Source organism: Ranitomeya variabilis, chromosome 4 (assembly GCF_051348905.1).
Source record: "Ranitomeya variabilis isolate aRanVar5 chromosome 4, aRanVar5.hap1, whole genome shotgun sequence".
NCBI classification, from domain to species: Eukaryota; Metazoa; Chordata; class Amphibia; order Anura; family Dendrobatidae; genus Ranitomeya; species Ranitomeya variabilis.
Genome location: NC_135235.1, coordinates 610,589,536 through 610,609,399, shown reverse-complemented (window position 1 = coordinate 610,609,399; position 19,864 = coordinate 610,589,536). Strand labels below are relative to the sequence as shown.

Below are 19,864 nucleotides of genomic sequence, written 5' to 3'. Positions count from 1 at the left end.
ATTGGGTAATCAGATACAGAAACCCCTCACTTTGGTCAATATTTTTAAAGATATTCCATGGACCATCCGGAAAAAAAAAAAAGGTAGTCTTGGGTGATAACGCACTTTAAGACCCCAAATATTTTTAGTATATGTGTAGATCTAGTTTTTACAAGATACAATAAACCCATCTCGTACCAAAACTATTGATAATAAAAGGAATTCACTAAATTAAAAAAGTTGCAAAATTGACCCCAAAATTGGGCAAATCAAAAGCCTATTTCATTCTTGATAAAGGTCTAATATTAAATATCAGTGACCTTGTTATCAACTTTAAAGACTAAAACCCCCACCCAGCTCCTCCCCCCCCCCCAAAAAAAAAGAAGCCATGCCCCAGGCGGCACATTGGCCAGTAAGAGATGGGAGAACGATGGCACTATATCGCTGCACACTTCTATGCTGCAGTGTGTTTATTTGCTGAACTAGGAAATCAAATCCTCCCTCTTAATGGCTGCTCTAAAAAAGTGACTTTGGAGGGGAAGGTCGGGGGCTCGGGGTCCCTGTGGAGTGTAAGAGTCTGTGATTAACTAGCACACTGCTCTTAGAGGCCTGGGCTCCAGTGTTTGGGTTTAATAATCTCTCAGGAGATGACAATACTGAGCTTGCAGGGAAATTAAGTGCATACGATCCCGGGCTTTTAACTGCTCTTAGTATAGAAAACCCTTCCCTTATTTTCCCTACAGACTTCTGGAAGAGCTTCAAAGGGTATCTATTAACCCTATCCACACCTTATTAGAAATAATTAGTGCATGCTGTAGACTTCAGTAGCGAGATGCGCATCTTACAGGCCAAGAGATCTCGTGTTTAGCAGGAAGCAACTATTGAATGTGGTGGCCAATGAGGCCAAGAAATTTTAAAAAATATATATTATACATATTTTAACTAGTTATTGTCTGTGAAGTTGCATTTACTACACAGAAGTAAATGTAATCTTTCTGTCAAAGTGAATGGTGGAATGGTGAGCTTAAGCAGATACATAGAAGCCAATCCGAGCTAGACGATGTTAACTGTAAACCAAGGGGGAGGGATAAAGGAGCAACATGATGACTTAAGGGGGTGTCACATGAAGACAACCACTTCCCACATACTCTATTAGTGTATATGGACATCAAAAAGAAAGACTGCCGATAAGGACCTTCTGTTTCTTCGATGATCATACATCTAGGTAGCCAACATGCAGACATACATTTTCACTGCAGCGGAGATGCCCAACTAGCCACTAATAAATCCCAAGTAAAATATGCTTTTTTACTAGAGGACAATGGTGATTAGCTGTAGAGTCAACTTTCCAAAAGGGATTGTTTCAAACCCATTTAAAAAGGACCTGTCAGCATTGACCAGTTTGCTCTTATTTTATTCCCTGCGCTCCTGTGAATATTATTTTTTCATTTTGAATCTACCTTTTTATTCAGTGCTAATTTATTGGGGGGCATGGCTCACAGGATCCTCTGGGACGTGTCTTTAGGCTGTTTTGCATTATTATTCTGTTAGCAATGCCCCATTGTAAAGACCAAAAAAACAGCACTAAATATAAAAGGCCTGTATCTCTAGAACCACATAAACAAACAAAAACTGAAAACTTGGAAGAGATACAGGAATTAAAAAAAAGAAAAATGGAGAGCAAAAACTGCCCACTTTTGACCTTGTGACAGGCCCTCCTTAAGTAGGCGGATTTCAGAGTACCTCAAATCCCCTTTAAACGATGCAGTTAAGCAGTCGTCCCTGGCCCTATTAGACCAAAACACAAAAGGTGCACTACCTAGTGGGGAGTCTTGGTAGTAACAAAATGTAACGCTTACTTACCTTTTGTATCTTGCAGCTGATCTTGAATAGCCAGATCTGCCAACTCGCTGAGCAGAGCAATGCCGTGAATACCTGAGCTTGTGGGGAAGAATGAAGAGTCGGCAGCTGAGAAGAAGTTCTCCTTTTCCTGATCGGAAGGGAGCTCTCCTAAGGAGATACTGGCAGCTATGAGTGTATCCAGACTATAGAAGTCATGATGGTCTGGATCAGCTGGCGAGCAAGGTGGTGAAGGAGTCAAATGCTCATCGTCTGCTGCCTGTACATCACCAGAGTCCAGGTCGTTATTGACCTCTTGTAACAAAGTCTGATCAACATCACTAATAGCCTTGTCGTCAGATTCCTCCACAATTACTGAAACCTCAGGTGGCTCCTGAGAAATGTTTGGCAACTCTTCAGCAGATGTGCCCTCAGTGTTACAACAATCACTTTGTTCCTTTTCTTCATTTGTGTCAAAACTTTGACACTCTACAAGTTCCTTCTCTTCCACATTAGTCTCAGGCTCATCCAAACTCCCACTAGCCATGTTTTCTTCGCACTCCTGGGACTTAATGACCTGGGGTTCTTGGCTACAAATTTCACTTAGATCTGTTTCACCCAAGCGAGGCAATTCCTGGCTGTCCTCCAAAGAGTCCCCTGCAACTGGGGCGTGACATGGTGAATTTTTTGAAGGGGTAAACGTCCTGGACTGCTCAGGTTCTGCTGCAGTTGATGCAGTTTGCATAGTTTCAGGATCAGCAGGGTCCGCAGAGTGCACATGGTGGGGAGTTGGAGAGGTATAGGATTGGACAACCTCTGGGTAGGTATATCCAGGAGGCAGATCTGTGGAACAGAAAATTAAGAAAATCCATGAAAATAACAAAAATACACCAAGCCTTTATAAAAAATAAATAAATAAAATCACACCATTTAGGAGAAATTATACTTTTGACTTAATGGATATCTTATAACCTTAAATTGTAATATTGGTTCGTGATCAATCTTATCACCAAGAGAACACTTCTGGGTTTTTAACTGGACCCCTAAGCACGTATAGTTTATGAGCAAAAGGCTTGACAACCTATATGTGAACCTACAAAGCAAAAAAAGAAAAAAGAAAGAATCTCCTGCTCAGATCTTCCGATAATTTTTGGAGGCCTCTAAAAATGTTAAGATCTTAGCAAATTATTTCTTCATTTCCTATTTTGTGCAATTCATCTTCTACTTCCTACAACTGAGCTGAATTGTTTTCGGATTTAGGTGATAATGGCCAAGATAAAAAGAAAAAAAAAAAAAGCTTCCGATGATCACAAGCAAAATTATTTTTAGGAACAATTGGCCAAATATTAGTTAAAATATATTTGTTGCCTCTTGCCAGGATCAGGAACGTGAAGCCAAAAAACGTCAATTACGTAAAGAATCAGAAATTGCGGACTACCATTCTAAGTTGGTGCCGATCACGATATAAAGGGTTGTCTGCACCACTGCTTCGCACTCATATAATTGGTTAAAGGAGACCTTCCTTAAATATGTAATATTTTTACTTAGTGTAAATGCAGCTGTTCTTAGTTTGAAGTTACTTTTCTTTTGATCCTGCAGTTCTCAATTCCTGAGATATTGCCCCCTCTTCCAGGTATGTAAATGTAATATTATTAGTTAAGTGGGTGAGGGCCTCAGCGATTCTATTAAGGTGCCCTGAAGACCACACCAACTTGGCTAAAAGACTATACTTATATACAGGCGGCTATACCTCAAAAACGGAGTGGCGCAGGAACAAAAGAAAAACCATTGCCAGATTCAGGAGAACAGCGGCAGCTACATAAGAAAATTACACATTTACAGCAAGTCATAGGTCCTCTTGAACAGTATGCTGGAACTTAAAATTAATCTTTTCTATGGGGTCCAACATCCTCTATGTACACAACTAAGGTCAACCTTTATCTCATGCCATGAAGGATGACCTTATTATTTAAAAAAAAAAAAAAAAAAAAAAAAAAAAGAGTGGTCTCTAAAGAAGAGGGACAATGAATTAAAAATACATCGTAGATGGTCTTTTCAAAAAAGTGGACATGCATGATACATGGATCACAGTTTAATAGGATTGCAACAAAACCGTGAGAACAAGAGACAGGATTATCAAACACTCAGTGAAACAGGAAGCCCCAGTGTGGCTAGGCAACCTTCATTAGTGGATATACTCTTTAAGGGTGACCTTCCAATAATTTTTTTTTTTTATTTAAACTGAGTACCTCCTCCAATTGGCAATGATCCACTGGTTCTGGAACAGTTTTTCTTTTTCTTCTGTGCCCCTATATTCCAAAGTTATGCCCTTCCCAAATGCGTGTATCGGAGAACTTCTTTATGGACATTTGCTTTTTGTCCTCTAATGCTGGCCAATCACAACACAGCCACGCCCACAGAGAAGTTTTGTGGCATATGCCCAGTTGATTGAAGTGAAAGTTTGAACCATTATTTCTGAGGGCCATATCTTTGTAACAGAGAGGCACAGAACAAAAAGTAAAACTGTTCCAGACTCTGTGGAGCAGCACCAATAGTAGGAGGTTCTCCATTAAAAAAAAACAAAAAAACAAAAAAAAAAAACAGTGAAAGGTTCCCTTTTAAGGAATAATAACTGCAAATCAAAATATGGTAAAAAATTAACTAGTTAATCTTTGAATCTGTTTGGAATGCATAAGAAAGTCACATATAACACATACAGACTGGTTTGTGGAGCAAAATGGCTGACTCTGCAAGACAAGTGCAAAAAAAAAAGAAAAATAAATCTGAAGATGCAATAAGGGGAAGGTGACAATTATGGATGGAAAAGAATTACTTGAAAGTTTGATGACATGAAAGCTCTTGGGCCTTTCCTTGTTGCTAGACCACTGGACAGAGTCACCATTCAGGAGGACGTGGGAGGTGTAAAAAGAAAGGGGCGACAATGAGAAATGGAGTGGAAGATGCAAGCGTGAGAAAAAAAAAAAAAAGAGAGAGGAATGATGGAAGGAGAGAAAAGTAGAGACATGACCAGACCGAGCATTAGATGGATGAAGTGAGAGACTGCATAAAAGGGGAGGGTGAATGATTGAAAGCAGGGGAGATAGATGGACATGGTGGGTGGGGGGTGGTTTGGACAGGTTTACAAGATGGATGAAGCCAGCGGGACTCATTACCCGGGCTGTTTTCTGGGTGTTTATGCAGCTGACACAGACTGAGGACTAGGAAATAAATGTTATTACTCCATCTTGAAAAGGCTCTGAAGGTGCCCGAAGTTGGCAATGCCCTCCCACCTCTGCTCTTCGTCATTGGGTTATTAATGGTGTCCTTCCACCCTCCTGACAGCATGGCCAGATGAGCAGAATATCACTCTACCAGCTTACCTCCCTCATGCAAGAACAGTTCAAGGAGACATTCGTGACTCATAACCTTGGGGTTAAGACTCAGCCCAGTCTTAAAAATAGGACTGTAATATTCTGTGATCCCAAGCCAATGAGGATTCAGGACCAAGAAGGCAAATCTTTTCCCAGAAAAAGGATAGTGGGACTTTAGGACTTCCAATTTTAACTCCATAAGTGTTTGATTGTGCCTGGAATACATTGCAATGATTCAGGCATGGAGCTGCCAGAACCTAGTGGAGGGGAGCAGATTTCCAACCATACGCAGAGGAGACGTGGTGACAAATAGGCCTTGCGGTATGCAAATATGTTTTTAATTTAAAAGGCAATCAATAGAACTGCAATTCATTTAACAGCATACGTGGATCCCTACCACCACCCATTCAGCCTGGGATTTTTTTTTCGCCCTTCGAGCTACTGTTAACCTCTTTATTGCCAACAAAAGCCATTGTACATGTGAATTTACCTGGTTCCAGTGATTTGGGATAGTCTCTAGGGGGTTGCCCTTCTCCTCTTCGATCTTCTCCTTCTTTCCCCTTGGAGTTTTGAACGGGAACGGGGCTGACAGCTGGTGAGCTGGGCACCAAGATGGAGCTGCCATCAGGGCAGGCCGGTAAAGTGCATGGGGCCAGTGGCCGGGGCGTTGGGCATTTGGACGGAGGCCGTAGGGCAGGTGAATGGGAGCAGGGTGAAAGCTTAGGTTGTGCCGGGGCAGAGGGTGGTGGAAGCAGCAGGTTGGGAGGTGGGTGGATTTTGGAAGTGTTTAAGTTTTCTGCTTTACTATGGGGCCTTGCAGCCTTTTCTGGTGGGTCATCAGATTCTGGCAGATGATCCTCGGTTTTACGCTATCGAAAGAACGGAGATGTTACATGAGAACCACATGTGGAATCGAGGAAAATCATTAAAACATAAGAACTTTGAGTCTGACATACTTGAAGATGGCTCTGCCTCTGAAGCTCCAGAGCCTGTGCTGCCCTTTGCTGTTGGAGGGCATAAAGCTCCTGTTGCCGTAGAAACTGTGACCGTGAATAGACCGGGAGCTGTCCCGGGTGCTGGAGGTGAGAGGCGGGTCCTCTGCCAGGGTACATCGGAGGCCACAAAGAAGCCTGATCCATGACATCAGCTGGAGAAGGGGGACAACGACCACAAATTAGCATAAAGAGTACTCTGTACCAGTAAAGCCACTTTTTAAAAAAATTGCATTAATTTCATAATTGATCCTATAAAATTAAAAAATAGGTTGTATGTAACTGAAATCTTAGATTTCCAGCTCTTTGGTTGCCATCAGTCAGACTTTGCTGGTATCCCAAACTTGTATGACTACTAGGATTATTTATGGCAAAATGTTGTAAATTAGAAAACAATTTTTCCAGATGATAAGGCCACTAGTTGGCGCTGTTGCACCCAAACCTAGTAGAGAAGAACACATGATTTGTTATGTTAGTAGCCCTTTACCTTGGCACATACATTCAAACTTACCAAGAGTGTGTGGAGCAGTGTGGGGAGAGGGCTCCGGAGGTAGAATGACCAGTTGGGCAGGAGGTTCCTGTGATAGGGGGAACACTGGTTGCATGGCACTAGGCATAGATGGGGGGAATCCTGGGGGCAGGTTCTGATGCAAAGCTGGGTGACTAATACCTGGTGGCAGATAGATTAGCTACAGTTAAATCCTTGCAAGTGCCAGGGCAAGGGAGCACTTCTGAATAGCATTGAGTGCCAAGTTACTCAACACCATTTTATTTGTCTTAACACAGGAAGACCGGTTTCCTTCGAGCGCGTATGTCTTGGACAAGCTCACGCCTGCACACAAGTGCAGCATCAGCTTAGCACGCTTGGATTACGCTTAGTTCTGCTTTAGCCGTGCACTGTTCTTAGGGCAAATAACCCATGGAGCCTGATCAAGAATTTAGCATACTCACTGTACGAAGGGCCACCCATCCATATGGAAGGACTCCTTGTTCTGGGCAGCCAGTGGGGATGGGTTGGGTGCGTATGTGGTGTAGGGTCAGCTCCTAATTGGCTGGCTTGAAGAGAGGAACTGCTTGCTATCATAAGATGAGGAGTCAGATCACCAGGACAACCACTGGAAGGATGGATTCTTGCAAACTCCACCAGGTCCTTGTTTTCTCTAAAATTAATGGGACATGAAAGGTGTGAAACAGGATTAGGAGTTCACATTCCTGGGATATAGCTGGGAGGAGCCTGTTGTATAGACTTGACAGCTACTCACTGCATTAAAAGGTCTCTGCTGGGGATCCCCAGCCTATCATCACAAAGACGGTTTCTCTCCTCTTCTGCGTCCAGGTCAATCACATGCATGGACCGACCAGAGCCTACACAAAAAGAATGGAAGGGGTCAGCGTAAACACAAAAAGGCTATTCATGTAGACCAAAGCACATCTTCTATGGAGAAGGTGTTGACTTCTCTGGAGACAGAGGTATATTTACTCATGCAAAGTCCATTCATGATAAGCATGATCTTCAGAATGTCGGCACCACCAAATTATCAACTAGACATGAAGACTATAAAGATTAGGTCGGTTGATTAATACATATTATTCAAATATAATAGTTTGGGAACATGGCTAGGACACAATTTAGAAGAGACCAGAAGTATTGGTTTTGGGTAGACCTCATCCTCTTGTACAGCTGGTGGGCCAAGAAGTAGTTGATCCATTAGAAAGAAAAAAAAAAAAGTAAGTTTTTCGATCTTGGTGAGAACTAATTTGCATACTTTTTCAAAGAAGGGCATTATCTGGAGTGTAACTCCCTGCACCAAAATGTTAAGTCTCCAGAACAAGAAACTGCACCCCATTAGAAGAAGATAAGATACCGTTAAAACTGAGAAATGACACTTGTAATTTCTTTAGTCCACCAAGATGTGAGGTCATGTAGAGGTTAAAATCTTAATTCTGATGGTCTTGCCAACTGACTAAACAACTCTCTACTGGAAGTTGTGTCTCATTGGGAGAATGGTCCACAGGCCGGATAATAAAAGCAATGTGTTCTAAGCAAGCCAAGGGCTTCTGGTAACCCCAGATATTATTTTCATGCCAACACCCTAAACCCTCCCTTTCAGTTGGTCCCCCCGAAACCACATGGTGACATCACTCTCATCACATCACACATCAGACAGGAACCTCTTACGCCTCCCGCTCGCAAAATGCTTCCTCTCAGTGGACTCCACTGTACAAATCCCGATTTAACAGGTTTCTTAACTTAGCCACTAACTCCTGGCAAAAAGTAAAGGTTTGGGTGTCCGTTGCTCCACGTGTTAATAGCAGTCCCATTCATCTGACACCACTATAGTTTTAGATTAGCTTGCCTGTCTTCAGAATAAGTGCTCTCAAATCCAGATAATACTTTTTTCCCCAAACCGGAAGATCTTCGGGGCATGAGTCATACCTCCAGAGCGGCAAAAGATTCAGTCATGTACTAGTTAACAGTCTGAACTCTTGCACACGTGACCACAACATATACTTTTACTTTCCGTTAGGGAATACACCAATCGCAATGCTTCGTGTGTAGGACATCCTCTCCCACACAGTGCCCAAATCAATGTGGGAGGCAGTGGTGTCAGATTTGGGGGTATTTCAGTCACGATGTCGATATAAATCTATGGGCCATTGTTATAATGGTAGAAAATTAGGCTAATGCAAAATGAAATATTGGCAACGTGGTGGGTAATTCAATAAACCTACATCACAATTGGGATGCCAACAAATATTTGGGTCATCGTTGCCTCAGGTAGAACATGGCGATGATAAATTGTCTACACAAACTTTTTTCCCTTTCTAATCGTACCCACCTTTCTGAGACACGTTATTCCTGCTCTGTCGACTTGAACCTGAACCATAAGCTGACTCATGGCGGCTGCTGGTATCTTTTTGTCGTGCCACCGCCACAGCAATGCCAACAGGAGGTTGCCTGACCTCTCCTTCTCCATGAGAGGAGTCAGTCTCTCTACTTCGGGCACAGTCCATTCTCTCTTGTTCTGGCTGGCACTTGTTGTTTCCGTGGAATTTAATTTCTTGATGGGAACAGCTGGTCTTCATGTTCCCCAACCCCACAAAAGGGGTCCGTTGACCCACAATAAGTGCTTGATTGCTGTATTTAAGCAGGTTTTTCATGGCAGACACCTCATCAGTGGGGCCTTGTATTTCCTGGCTTAGAGGAGGGCCTGGAGTCATCAGTGCAGCCTGTTGTAAACTTGTGCTAAAGGGATCAAGGTAAGAGTTCTTTCTGTCCTCACCGATAGACATGGGAGGTTCTGTCCATGGGCCCAAATGAGGACCATTGTAGCCCAAGGAGCTGAGTTCTATGGTTTTTCTTTTCCCATCTTGGCCAGTTAGCGTTTGCTCCATTTCTGTTGGTCTGTGCTGCTGGTGCCGTATCCTTGCAACTTTTTGAGAACTACTGTGCACCTGGGAGTCCTTGGCAGACCGGTCTAAAGTGCAGCAGGACTGGCTGGTTTTTATACAATGTGCATCCTGGTTATTAGGACGGGGACAGTCTTGTGGGGCAGGCATTTCAAAGTATGAAGCCTTATCCATGCCTCTCTGCATAACAGTCTCTGAATTTCCACTGTTTGAAAAGTCCAAGTTTTTGATCCTTGCGGCTGTGTTCGGTGGCCACTCCGACCTCCTATCCCCTTTAGACTCTGCTTTTAAATGGGAGAATGTATTAATGTAAGACCCAGGAGGGTGGGAGTCAGAATTCATGTTGTGGCTCTTGTCTTTTCCATCTCCTCCTCTGTCCATATGGCAGTTATCCTGGGTCACCTGAAAAGGCCGGCTTTTGTCGGTGAAGTGCCCCACAGAAGGCACTAATGTGGGCCTGCCCATCTTTAGATCCCTGCCAGACTTGTCTTGCAATGAGCATACAACGTCCGAGTTGGAATGAAGTTGTAGACAGGGGAATGAGCCAGTGGAGGTGTTAAGTGGAGCAGGAATGCTGGGGAGACTAGATGGGACAGTGTATGACACAGAGTGGTGGAGCATTTGCCTCCGCTCTAGGCACTCGCTGTAAGGTTGTTGGGGCTCATGCTGGGGATATGACCGGTCAGATCTCATGTCTTTGGCACATCGATTCTGGCTACTTTGACGAGGCATCCCTGCCCCAACAGTGCAGCTGGATAGCAATGCTTTACTGGGGTCCCCATTGAGCACCTTTGAGGTCATTAGGCAAGAGTTTAGATGCTTGGTCCGGTTATCACACGATCCTCTCTGGTGCATGTCCTCCTTACAATGACTATCCATAGACATGGGCAACACCAATTTCTGCCTCTCCTTGCCATCGTCCTCCAAGTGCCTATCCTTCAGGTCCCCTTTGCTCATTTTTTCCTTGTTCAACTCTGTGCCCCCCAGATAACGGTCATTGTCCTTAGAAGATTTCTGCATGTGGCTGTTCTCTCTGTCCCGACTACATGAGCCAATGGGATGACCAGGAGCTGCTCGTGCAATACTTGGAAAATTGTGGTTAGCTGACAACAGGGTCGGTTGGGCAGGAAGGTTCCGCAAATAGAAATTATCTGGAAGAAGAGAAGAACATTATTTTAGACACTATCGGAAACCAATTATCCAACATGATACAAATACAAGGTATTCTTTAACGCAACATAACATTTACAAAAACTGGTCAAGAAAAAAAACAAAAAACACTAATTTGATTGGCTACCCCTTTCAGAGCCATAGTAACAAATCATATTGGGCTTAGTTAGCATTCCTACAATTGTAGTTAAAGATGATGTCCAGGCTATGAAAAAGATAGTCTCTGTTCCAAAAACAGCACCACATGTGACCACTAGTTGTTTTTTGGTATTGTAATTTAGGCTTGTTCACTTCAATAGATGACATAGATGCACCCATTCCCGTCTTAAAACCTGATACACCTCGTGAACGTTTGAGGTGCTCACTCTGGAAGAAAGCAGGTATCACAAGATGGAAATACTGCCCACATTCCCCCTTGAAGACAAATGCATTGTTGAAAAAATATTTTTATGTGTAATGTGCTTTGTGACATACGTTATAGTGACAATAGAGTTAATAGGTCATGTTTAGGACTAGCCCAGAATGGTATCGGATAAGGTAAAGGCACAGAGACAGTTTCCTGTCAGGATGTCAGATAGGGCCCAGCATGCCACAAAAGCAGACCCATGGTCTGACTAATGAGTAGACACGAGACTGAGGCAGTGGATAGCGAAGGACAGAGTAATCAATGAAAGATAGGTCATGGGACAGGACACCTAGCAGTACGGCCCCAAGTTTATAACAGCCCAAAGTTTATAACGCAGAGAGGTAACTGGCCAGGACAGAAACAAAAATTTTAGATGAAGAGGGGGCCCCAGACAGGAGTTCGAAGGTGTCAGAAGCAGAGAAGCCAAGTACAGGCCATATAGGCAAACTAGTTCCCTTAAGAGGGAAGAGAACGTGGAAGAGAACGTGGAAGAGAACGTGGAACCACGGATTGAGAATAGGACTCTCACTAGCTGAACTGTAATAGCGTGCTGGGGTGTGGCGAAGGAAACGGGACTATTTAAGGCAGAAGCAAGTAAATGTGGGAAAAGTAAAGAGATTGTGTGTGAGAATGCTCTGTGTTGTAAAGGAAATGCTCGTGAAATTATGCACCTACTATCTACTGTACCCAGTTCCCACCAAGTGGCAGCTTAGTAAAAAACTTTTTTATTTTGGACTGGTCATCTCCTTCATTGAACTGTTCAACATTCAGTCCTGGTCAGCCGAAGTCACCGGCATCATGCGGCCTGCAAGGGCATAGGTCCCCTTTAGACTAAGTGTACACACCAAGCTAGGACCCCCACCTTCATGTAACATGCTGGGGCAAAAGAAACTAGTACCTCACCCACGACTACCGCCCCATGCCACGTTACACAGGCATGTTGTTCTAAACCGTTAAAAAAAGAGTACCTTTCAACAGGTCAAAATTGGTCAGTTTTTGTACCTACTTTATTCTCGCTGCTCCTGGCTTTGCGGGTTTTTTTTGTTGTTGTTTTTTTTTTTTTGTTTAATCTGCCATACCGATTCAGAAAAACAAGTTGTTTTTTTTAATTTAGTACTAATTTTTATGGTCTTTACCAAGTAGGTGTGGCTCCCAGTATCCTCTGGGGCATGTCTTTATGCTCCTCTAGATTAGCATGTGAGCCATGCCCCTAGCACTAACAAAAAAGTCCCATATCTATGAAACTCTATGGTGGATTTAAAAAGAAACTTGAAAACTGAAACCAGTATACTATAGGGGAGCAACAGAAATAAAATAAATGTCAAAAGCTGGACACTTGACCCAGCGATAGGTCCACTTGAACACATCTGGGAGAAACTAAACAAATTTATCCCTCAGGAAACATTGCATGTGACTCTGCATTTCCACATTAATTTTGTTTTGTTTTTTTTCAAAAACATTTCCAGCTTTTTTTCTTTTTGTTTCCAGATTCATTCATTCCATAAGGCTACAAACAGATATAAAATACATTGTCTCGCTATTTCTCCAGATTAGGGGATAACCACAATATTGTGAAAGGTGAGCTCCGTTTAGGAGATGTCTCTGTCAGCACAAGAAAGAGGTTCAGGGCCTAGTTACTCCTGAAATCAGCAAGACTGGGCCCCCAAAGGGCTTGGGTTACTCTCCAGCGACTTCTCTCCACCTGTTTCTGGACAGTCAAAATACAACTTTAATGGAGACAAATTGTAAGCCTGAGGCAGAAAAGAGACACCATGGCATTCAGCTGGCACCGACGCAGGAAACAAGAGTTCTAGTTTATAACCAAGAGGGAATAAATCTTTCCCCTACCCCGCTGAGAAACGACCGGGCCGCTATATATGGCCACAGTATCACTGTACATTTTCGATTACACAAACCTAAAAGGTCAGATTTCCAGTTCGTCTAATGTATGTATATCTGGCAGACCACATTCCTATTTTGACAACTGACTTGAAATCCAGAACCTGCTCAGCTGGGTCACAGAGACACGGACAGTTATTTATGAAACCATGTTTATATATATACAGGGGTTGGACAAAATAATGGAAACACCTAACGTTTTGGCATCAAAATCTTCGGACATGTGATAAACATGCAAACCGTGACATATGGTAATGTTTTCTAGTTGATTATTTGTGTTATGTGATATGTGTATGTAAATTAACTGTTTGTTTTGCATAATTGTAAGAACATTGATGAGAACCTGATACCAATGGCAGACCTCTCGGATTTTCAAAGAGGCCAAATTGTTAGTGCTCGTATGGCAGGCTCTAGTGTAACAGAAAGTGCCCGAATGCTTGGCGTGTCAAGAGGTACTGTCTCCAAAGTAATGACTGTGTTTGAAAGAGAAGGAAAAACGTCCCCAGCAAAGCACAGGTCCGGTCGAAAGTCAAAGTTTACTAAGAGAGACCGTCGGACTCTAAAGCGAATTGTGAGAGAGGATCGCAAGACCACGGCTCCGAAAATCACTGCTGAGCTCAATGAACACCTACAGAACCCAGTTTCCACGAAAACTGTTCGTCGGGAGCTGCACAAATCTGGATTGCACGGAAGGGATGCAATTAGAAAACTGCTGCTCTCAATGACAAATGTTTCCAAGCGTTTAGAATGGTGTAGAAACCTCCAGAATTGGTCCCACGAGCAGTGGAAACGTGATATTCTCAGACGAATCATCGTTTACCCTATTTCCGACCTCCGGCCGAGTGTACCTTTAGAGACAGCCGAAAGAAGCATTCCATCCAGACTGACTTCTCCCAACCGTAAAACATGGTGGAGGTTCTGTGATGATCTGGGGTGCTATTTGGGCGACCAAGTGCATCCAATGGTTCAAGCACTGTTCCCGGAGGGGAACGCCATCTTTCAGGATGATAATGCACCAATTCATACAGCTAGAATCATTAAAGCATGGCACAAGGAACATTCTAATGAAGTTGAGCATCTCATCTGGCCCCCACAATCCTCAAACCTCAACATTATTGAGCATTTATGGTCGATTTTAGAGATTCATGTTAGACATCGAATTCCGCCGCCATCGTTGCTCAAAGAACTGGAGGGTTTTTTAACTGTAGAATGGGCTAAAATTCCTCTGGAAACAATTCACACCTTGTATGAATCCATACCTCGGAGAATTGAGGCTGTAATCGCCGTAAAAGGTGGACCTACACCATATTAAACTAACATATGTTGATGTTTCCAGGTGTTTCCATTATTTTGTCCAACCCCTGTACATATATACATATATATATATATATATATATATATATATATATATATATATATATATATATATATATATATATATATATATATATATATATATATATACACACACACACATATATATACACACACACACATATACACATACATACACACACACATATACATACACACATATATATATATTACCCCCCAGAGGGTTTTTAAAGAGTTTTTTTCTCCATCTAAATGTACGTCTAAATTTGGTCTGCGCAATCAGAGACTGGTTGCTAAGGTTGTGACACATAGCAACAAGAGGCCTCCACCACCAAACACCCACCCAGGCTGTTCTTCCTAACTAGTTTATTCAGTGCTGGGAAGCTTGTGGTGCCCTTCAAGTCCTACATCACCTAGGCCCAGCTTGAGGCCTTTCATGTATCCTCTTTCTTGCTAGTCACTTATATAGAGTGGATAGATTGCTCTTTGGGACCTAAAGATTTTAAGAAAACAGGGTCATCTGATGACCAGTTGGCGATCCCATTAGATTGTGAAGTGATGAGGCTATGCTGGCATAGCCATCTTTGTAATGCTCATAGACTTATGGGCCACACATAGCCACCACTCCTATATGTAGATGTCATAGGGTCAGGTTTAGTCTCCACCAACGTTCATCCGGTCACACCGAACACTACTGAATTCACTGTGGTTGAATGGCAAAGCATTCATAGCAACCAAACTGTCCATTGACATGGGAAACACTGATGCCCGTCATATGCTGCTATTTTCTAATTCAATCTGTAGTATTAATCAGATTTTTATTTGCGCTATCCCCTAGAAAGGATGCAGTAACAATCATAGTTGCCAACTGTAATGGATTTCTGGGGAAACCTGGGTAGAAATTAGCCTGGGTGTATGTCAACACTTGCGCAAAATTTGGCCATCTTGGTCATGGCAATATCACATTGGCAACAATGGTAGCAAAAGAACTGGACATGATAAGAACCCATCCTGTCTGGTACTCACGGCAGTACATCCGAGATACACATTAGATAAACAGCAAAACCATGCATAACCTATTGAAAAAAGTGGTACTATTTTTTTTCGTGAAAGAAAGAAGCAAAGTCCATTAAAATCCTAGACAATCCCTTTAAACTGAATCCCCTATTTTTTTTCATTTCATTTTGTCAAAAACAAAACGTCAAATGACAAAATAATTAACCTGATGAGGATAATAATAATAATATTAAAAGGGCCAATATGAACATTTAGGATAGCTACTTCCAATAGGTGACACTAGAGTGCCCGTCCTCTTCCTCTCTGAATAGGATACTTCCATATTTAAATTCTCAGGGGAACATTGCACGGCCTATTAATCTGTCTATGCCAAGGTGATCCTCTCCACAAGGAGAAACTTTAAAAAGGAAAATTGATTTATTGTTTAAATCAGTTTTTTTTTTTCATATCATGTAAAATAAAAAGTAATAAAAAATAGAAATTTCACAATTTTCACATTGGCCACTAAGCCCGATACTGGACAAATACTAGTATTATAAAGGAATTGTGAGTCCAGGATTAGACTTAAAAGCCAGGGTAAAAATCCAATGTTGATTGTTTATTTTTATTTTTTTTACATGGTGATAAGATATTTTATTGAAATTTTCATTAGAATATTCTTGTATTAATTATCATGATTATATTTTGTATTGTTGTTGATGATCAAAGCTGCAAAAATTGTGCAAATTTCCTATTCCAAAGCTAAAAAGAAAACTACAGGGGTCTATAAAGATGTGTATTTCATCCTAATACTAGAGAATCATGGTTAAGCAATATGGAATTAAACCTTTGGCTAAACAATATTTTACCGATTTGCCCACCTCTAATTATTACAGCCAAAGCTGTCTGAGCAGATTGAGGTGACTTACCGGCCAGCGGCAGCGGTTTTTTTTTCCCCAGCAGATGTTGGCTAGCCTCATTTTTGATCCCGATGGCTAGAGACTATCCCGGAAGATAAAACATAACCCGGTCTGCCATTCCCCCCCCCATCTTTATTTCTTTATTTTGCCTCCTAATCTTAATATTGTCACCAGACCGCCACTTGCTATTCCTGCTGGCTCTTCAGCCTCAGAAATGCAACGAAGGACAGATTAGTGGGGGATTACCGGAGGAATTTCATGCGGCAAGTAATACAGAACGTTGAGAAGGTTAAGTAAACGCAGGTCATAAAAAATTCAAGTCCAGTCCTGTTATTTCAGCTTAGTTATAACTTTGCAAAGGGGGGAAAAAAAAAAAAATCAAGAGCGTGGAGGCTTGTGGGAATGCTGAATTTCTGCATGCATGCCTGTCTGTTGCCAAATGAGGTAGCAAAACTTCTGCATGACATGGCAGCGGGCAGGTGGACGGCGCAAGCTTCCAGAGTACAGACGGGATTGGAGGGGTTTTTGTTGTTGTTGTTGTTGTCTTTTTTAACTTTGTCCTTATTTTTGGACATATTCTATGAATATTATAATCTTATTTTTAATTTATTATACTTATTTTTTTTCTATTTTTTACAATTTGATATGTAATAGATTAATATATATATATATATATATATATATATATATATATATATATATATATATATATATATATATATATATAGTACATACTGTATATATATGTATATATATTAAAAATTAATAAAAAAAATATACACATGTATATACACACACATAAAATGTAATATTACATTTTTATTTTTATTTTTTTATGGTGGTACCCGGTGAACCAGACAGTGGAACAGAGTCATTATTTAAGTTTATCAATCAACTATAGGATGGCACTAGACCTAGGGCCGAGCCTGATGATGCCACTAGTGGCTGGTGATGAGACCACAAGTTCAACTTTTTGACCCATGATAAAGATGTTCTCCTGGGATTTGCTTGGGTTTTCTTCACTTTTACCCAATTTTCCCACTTGGGACACGTATGCATGAGGCATGGGGGTATCTTTATAGTAAGTAATCTAAATATCCAAGTGACTGGTTCAATACTATGTTAAGTGTCACATTCTGATCATCCCTTATTTGTGGCAGTCTACTTTTAGGTGAAGAAAAATCAGTTTTTTCTAGCTATAGCGCCACTCAGTGGCCATGGCTGGTATTGCAGCACAGCCTCATACAATAAATAGGGCAAGTCTGCAATGCCACATACTAGTGCGGAGCTGTTCTCTGTGAAAAAAAAAATAAAATAATCAAACCCCCCCTATAAAAAGGCACACAAAGGAACTTTTATGCCATAAATAGGTTTTCATTCCAAATTAGCCCTGAGCTCATACACAATGACATCATACATACTGATGGATCTAAACCACAACTTAAGCTTTTGTATTATTCATTTCACACCTTTTAAAGGATGACTGAGCGGCCATAAATGAATTATAGGGAGGAGGAGGAGGAATAATGAACATTCACACAAAGCAATGTACCATAAACATGATTGGTTACAGTAACAGAGGGATAACTAGTTGGGGATGGGTAAAACATAAAAGGAGTTGGAATCCTATAAAAGGAAACTGGAGGGATCGGGCCTATAGGGTCATTAGAATAAAAAAAATAAAAATAAATAAAGAGGTAACCCGCATAATTTGCATGACCACTAGGGGCACCGTTTCTACACTTAGTACAACCATTACCTTTTTGGGACTCATAGAAGCGATGTTGTCCATACAGAACATTGCTGTTTCCGTGGTCCAAGTGGCTCATGGGTAAAAAAGTGGAAAAACGAGGATAACCTGAAAAACAGAATATTACAGAATTTATATTTATTTTAAAAGATAAAAAAATAAACATTCACACACACATACAGAGATGTGTCATCTGATCACTGTCACAGGGAGAAATGATTAGTCACCGACTAATTCAAAGTGATTACATAACTATCTCTCTAAACATTTACTGTCCCTTAAACAAAGACGATCTCCTCTTGATCAGGTCTAGATTTTTTGTTGTTTTTCTTCTATAAAGGTGCATTTACAGCAGTCGGTGTGCCATGGTATAGACCGCCAACTGGCTACATATTTGCTGCCGACTGTCATTTACTAGCCCCGTTTAGACAGGCAGACAATGCTTAGATATACACCGGATGATCAGTAATAGATCTTTCTGTCTGCACAGGCTGCCATGGTTCTCGGCAGCACGTTCAGTTAATGTGCTGCAGAGAGTGATGATTACTTGGGCAATCCAAAAGATCATTTCACCTAACGAACATTGAGTTTTTATTATTCACCAGGTGATCAGAAGCCTGTTTGTACCGGACAGTTATTGGGAATTGAGCATTTCGCAGGAACACTTGTTGCTTTTGATAATCAAGAAGGATAGTCCTGGAATTAACAGTCTAGTATAAATCCTACAGAGAACAAGCAGATCTGCTCCATTTCAGGTTGCACACTGGCTGTGGAGGTGAATTTAGCGATTGAACGGCTTCATCTTGCATATAGGGTAAAAGGGGGGAGGCTCCTGCTGGAGCCAGTGGTCTCATAGCTAAATACAGCATACTGAGAAGGAGGAGATGAGGGGACATGGCTGATCTCCTGAGACACAAAGATTTATAGGCAGAGGGAAAAGCTATACATAATTTGCTTTTAAATGAAAAAAATAAATAATAATAAAAGTTAAGGGGAGATACGATTATTTAAACAAACACAAATCCAACATTTGTAGATATTGGATCTTTTTGACTATGATTTTTAGATGTCATCGCATTCACCGGTAACACTAGTACAGAGAAAGTTGTCAAGACACCAAAAATTAGCCAGAATCAGTTAAACAACCCATTACTTAAGCCATAGGCGAGATCATTTTATGTGGTTGAATCCATGGGAAATTAGCGCCCATCATGGTGAAAATGATTTTAACATAAAATCGAAAAGGCTTGGCCAGCTACTGCCTGGCATTGACCACTACAAACATTTTCGTTGTACAATTTTTACATCAACAGCTCGTTAATACTTTTCTATGAAGGCACTTCTCTAATCTATAGGGTATTGCTTATATTTTAGCATTGAAGTGGATTGGGCTGAATGGCAATACCAAGCACGGCCCATGGTTGGGAGTGGTATATTTTCCGCAAAAAAAATAATGTAAAAATGTTTACAGTGAATAATTACTTCTGGTTACAAACTACGCCATGATAGTCGGCACAGTCCTTGTTTAGACCTTTGCCCAAACAAGATAGCATATCATAATCTCATAGCGTGTGGCGGCCATTCTTCCTGTCTTATCCTGCTGTGCCCTCGAGACTTGAACTGTCTGCTGGAAGGGTTATCTCATGCAGGAAACCAGTGATATATGGCCCTGCCTTACACAACAACTGATGCAATAAATGATGGAGGATGATTCCTCTCCACCTACTCTACTCAGGAATAAAATTGACAACTCTGTAAAAAAAAAAATTCTCCAGAGTAGTGGTCACTACCCTTCC

The 19,864-nt window shown here is 41.4% G+C and overlaps 1 protein-coding gene across 6 annotated transcripts in view; it reads right to left on the bottom strand.

Moving 5' to 3' along the window:
* Positions 1–19,864, bottom strand: part of BAHCC1 (BAH domain and coiled-coil containing 1) — a 129,580-nt gene that overhangs the window by 29,741 nt on the left and 79,975 nt on the right. For all 6 annotated transcript variants that reach the window (XM_077253370.1, XM_077253369.1, XM_077253372.1 and 3 more), the window contains 8 exons: positions 18,078–18,176; positions 9,022–10,743; positions 7,444–7,546; positions 7,133–7,341; positions 6,693–6,851; positions 6,146–6,336; positions 5,680–6,058; positions 1,843–2,661 (listed from right to left, as the gene is read on the bottom strand). In XM_077253370.1, coding sequence (XP_077109485.1) covers positions 1,843–2,661; positions 5,680–6,058; positions 6,146–6,336; positions 6,693–6,851; positions 7,133–7,341; positions 7,444–7,546; positions 9,022–10,743; positions 18,078–18,176 — 3,681 coding nt within the window. The remainder of the gene's footprint in view (positions 1–1,842; positions 2,662–5,679; positions 6,059–6,145; positions 6,337–6,692; positions 6,852–7,132; positions 7,342–7,443; positions 7,547–9,021; positions 10,744–18,077; positions 18,177–19,864) is intronic.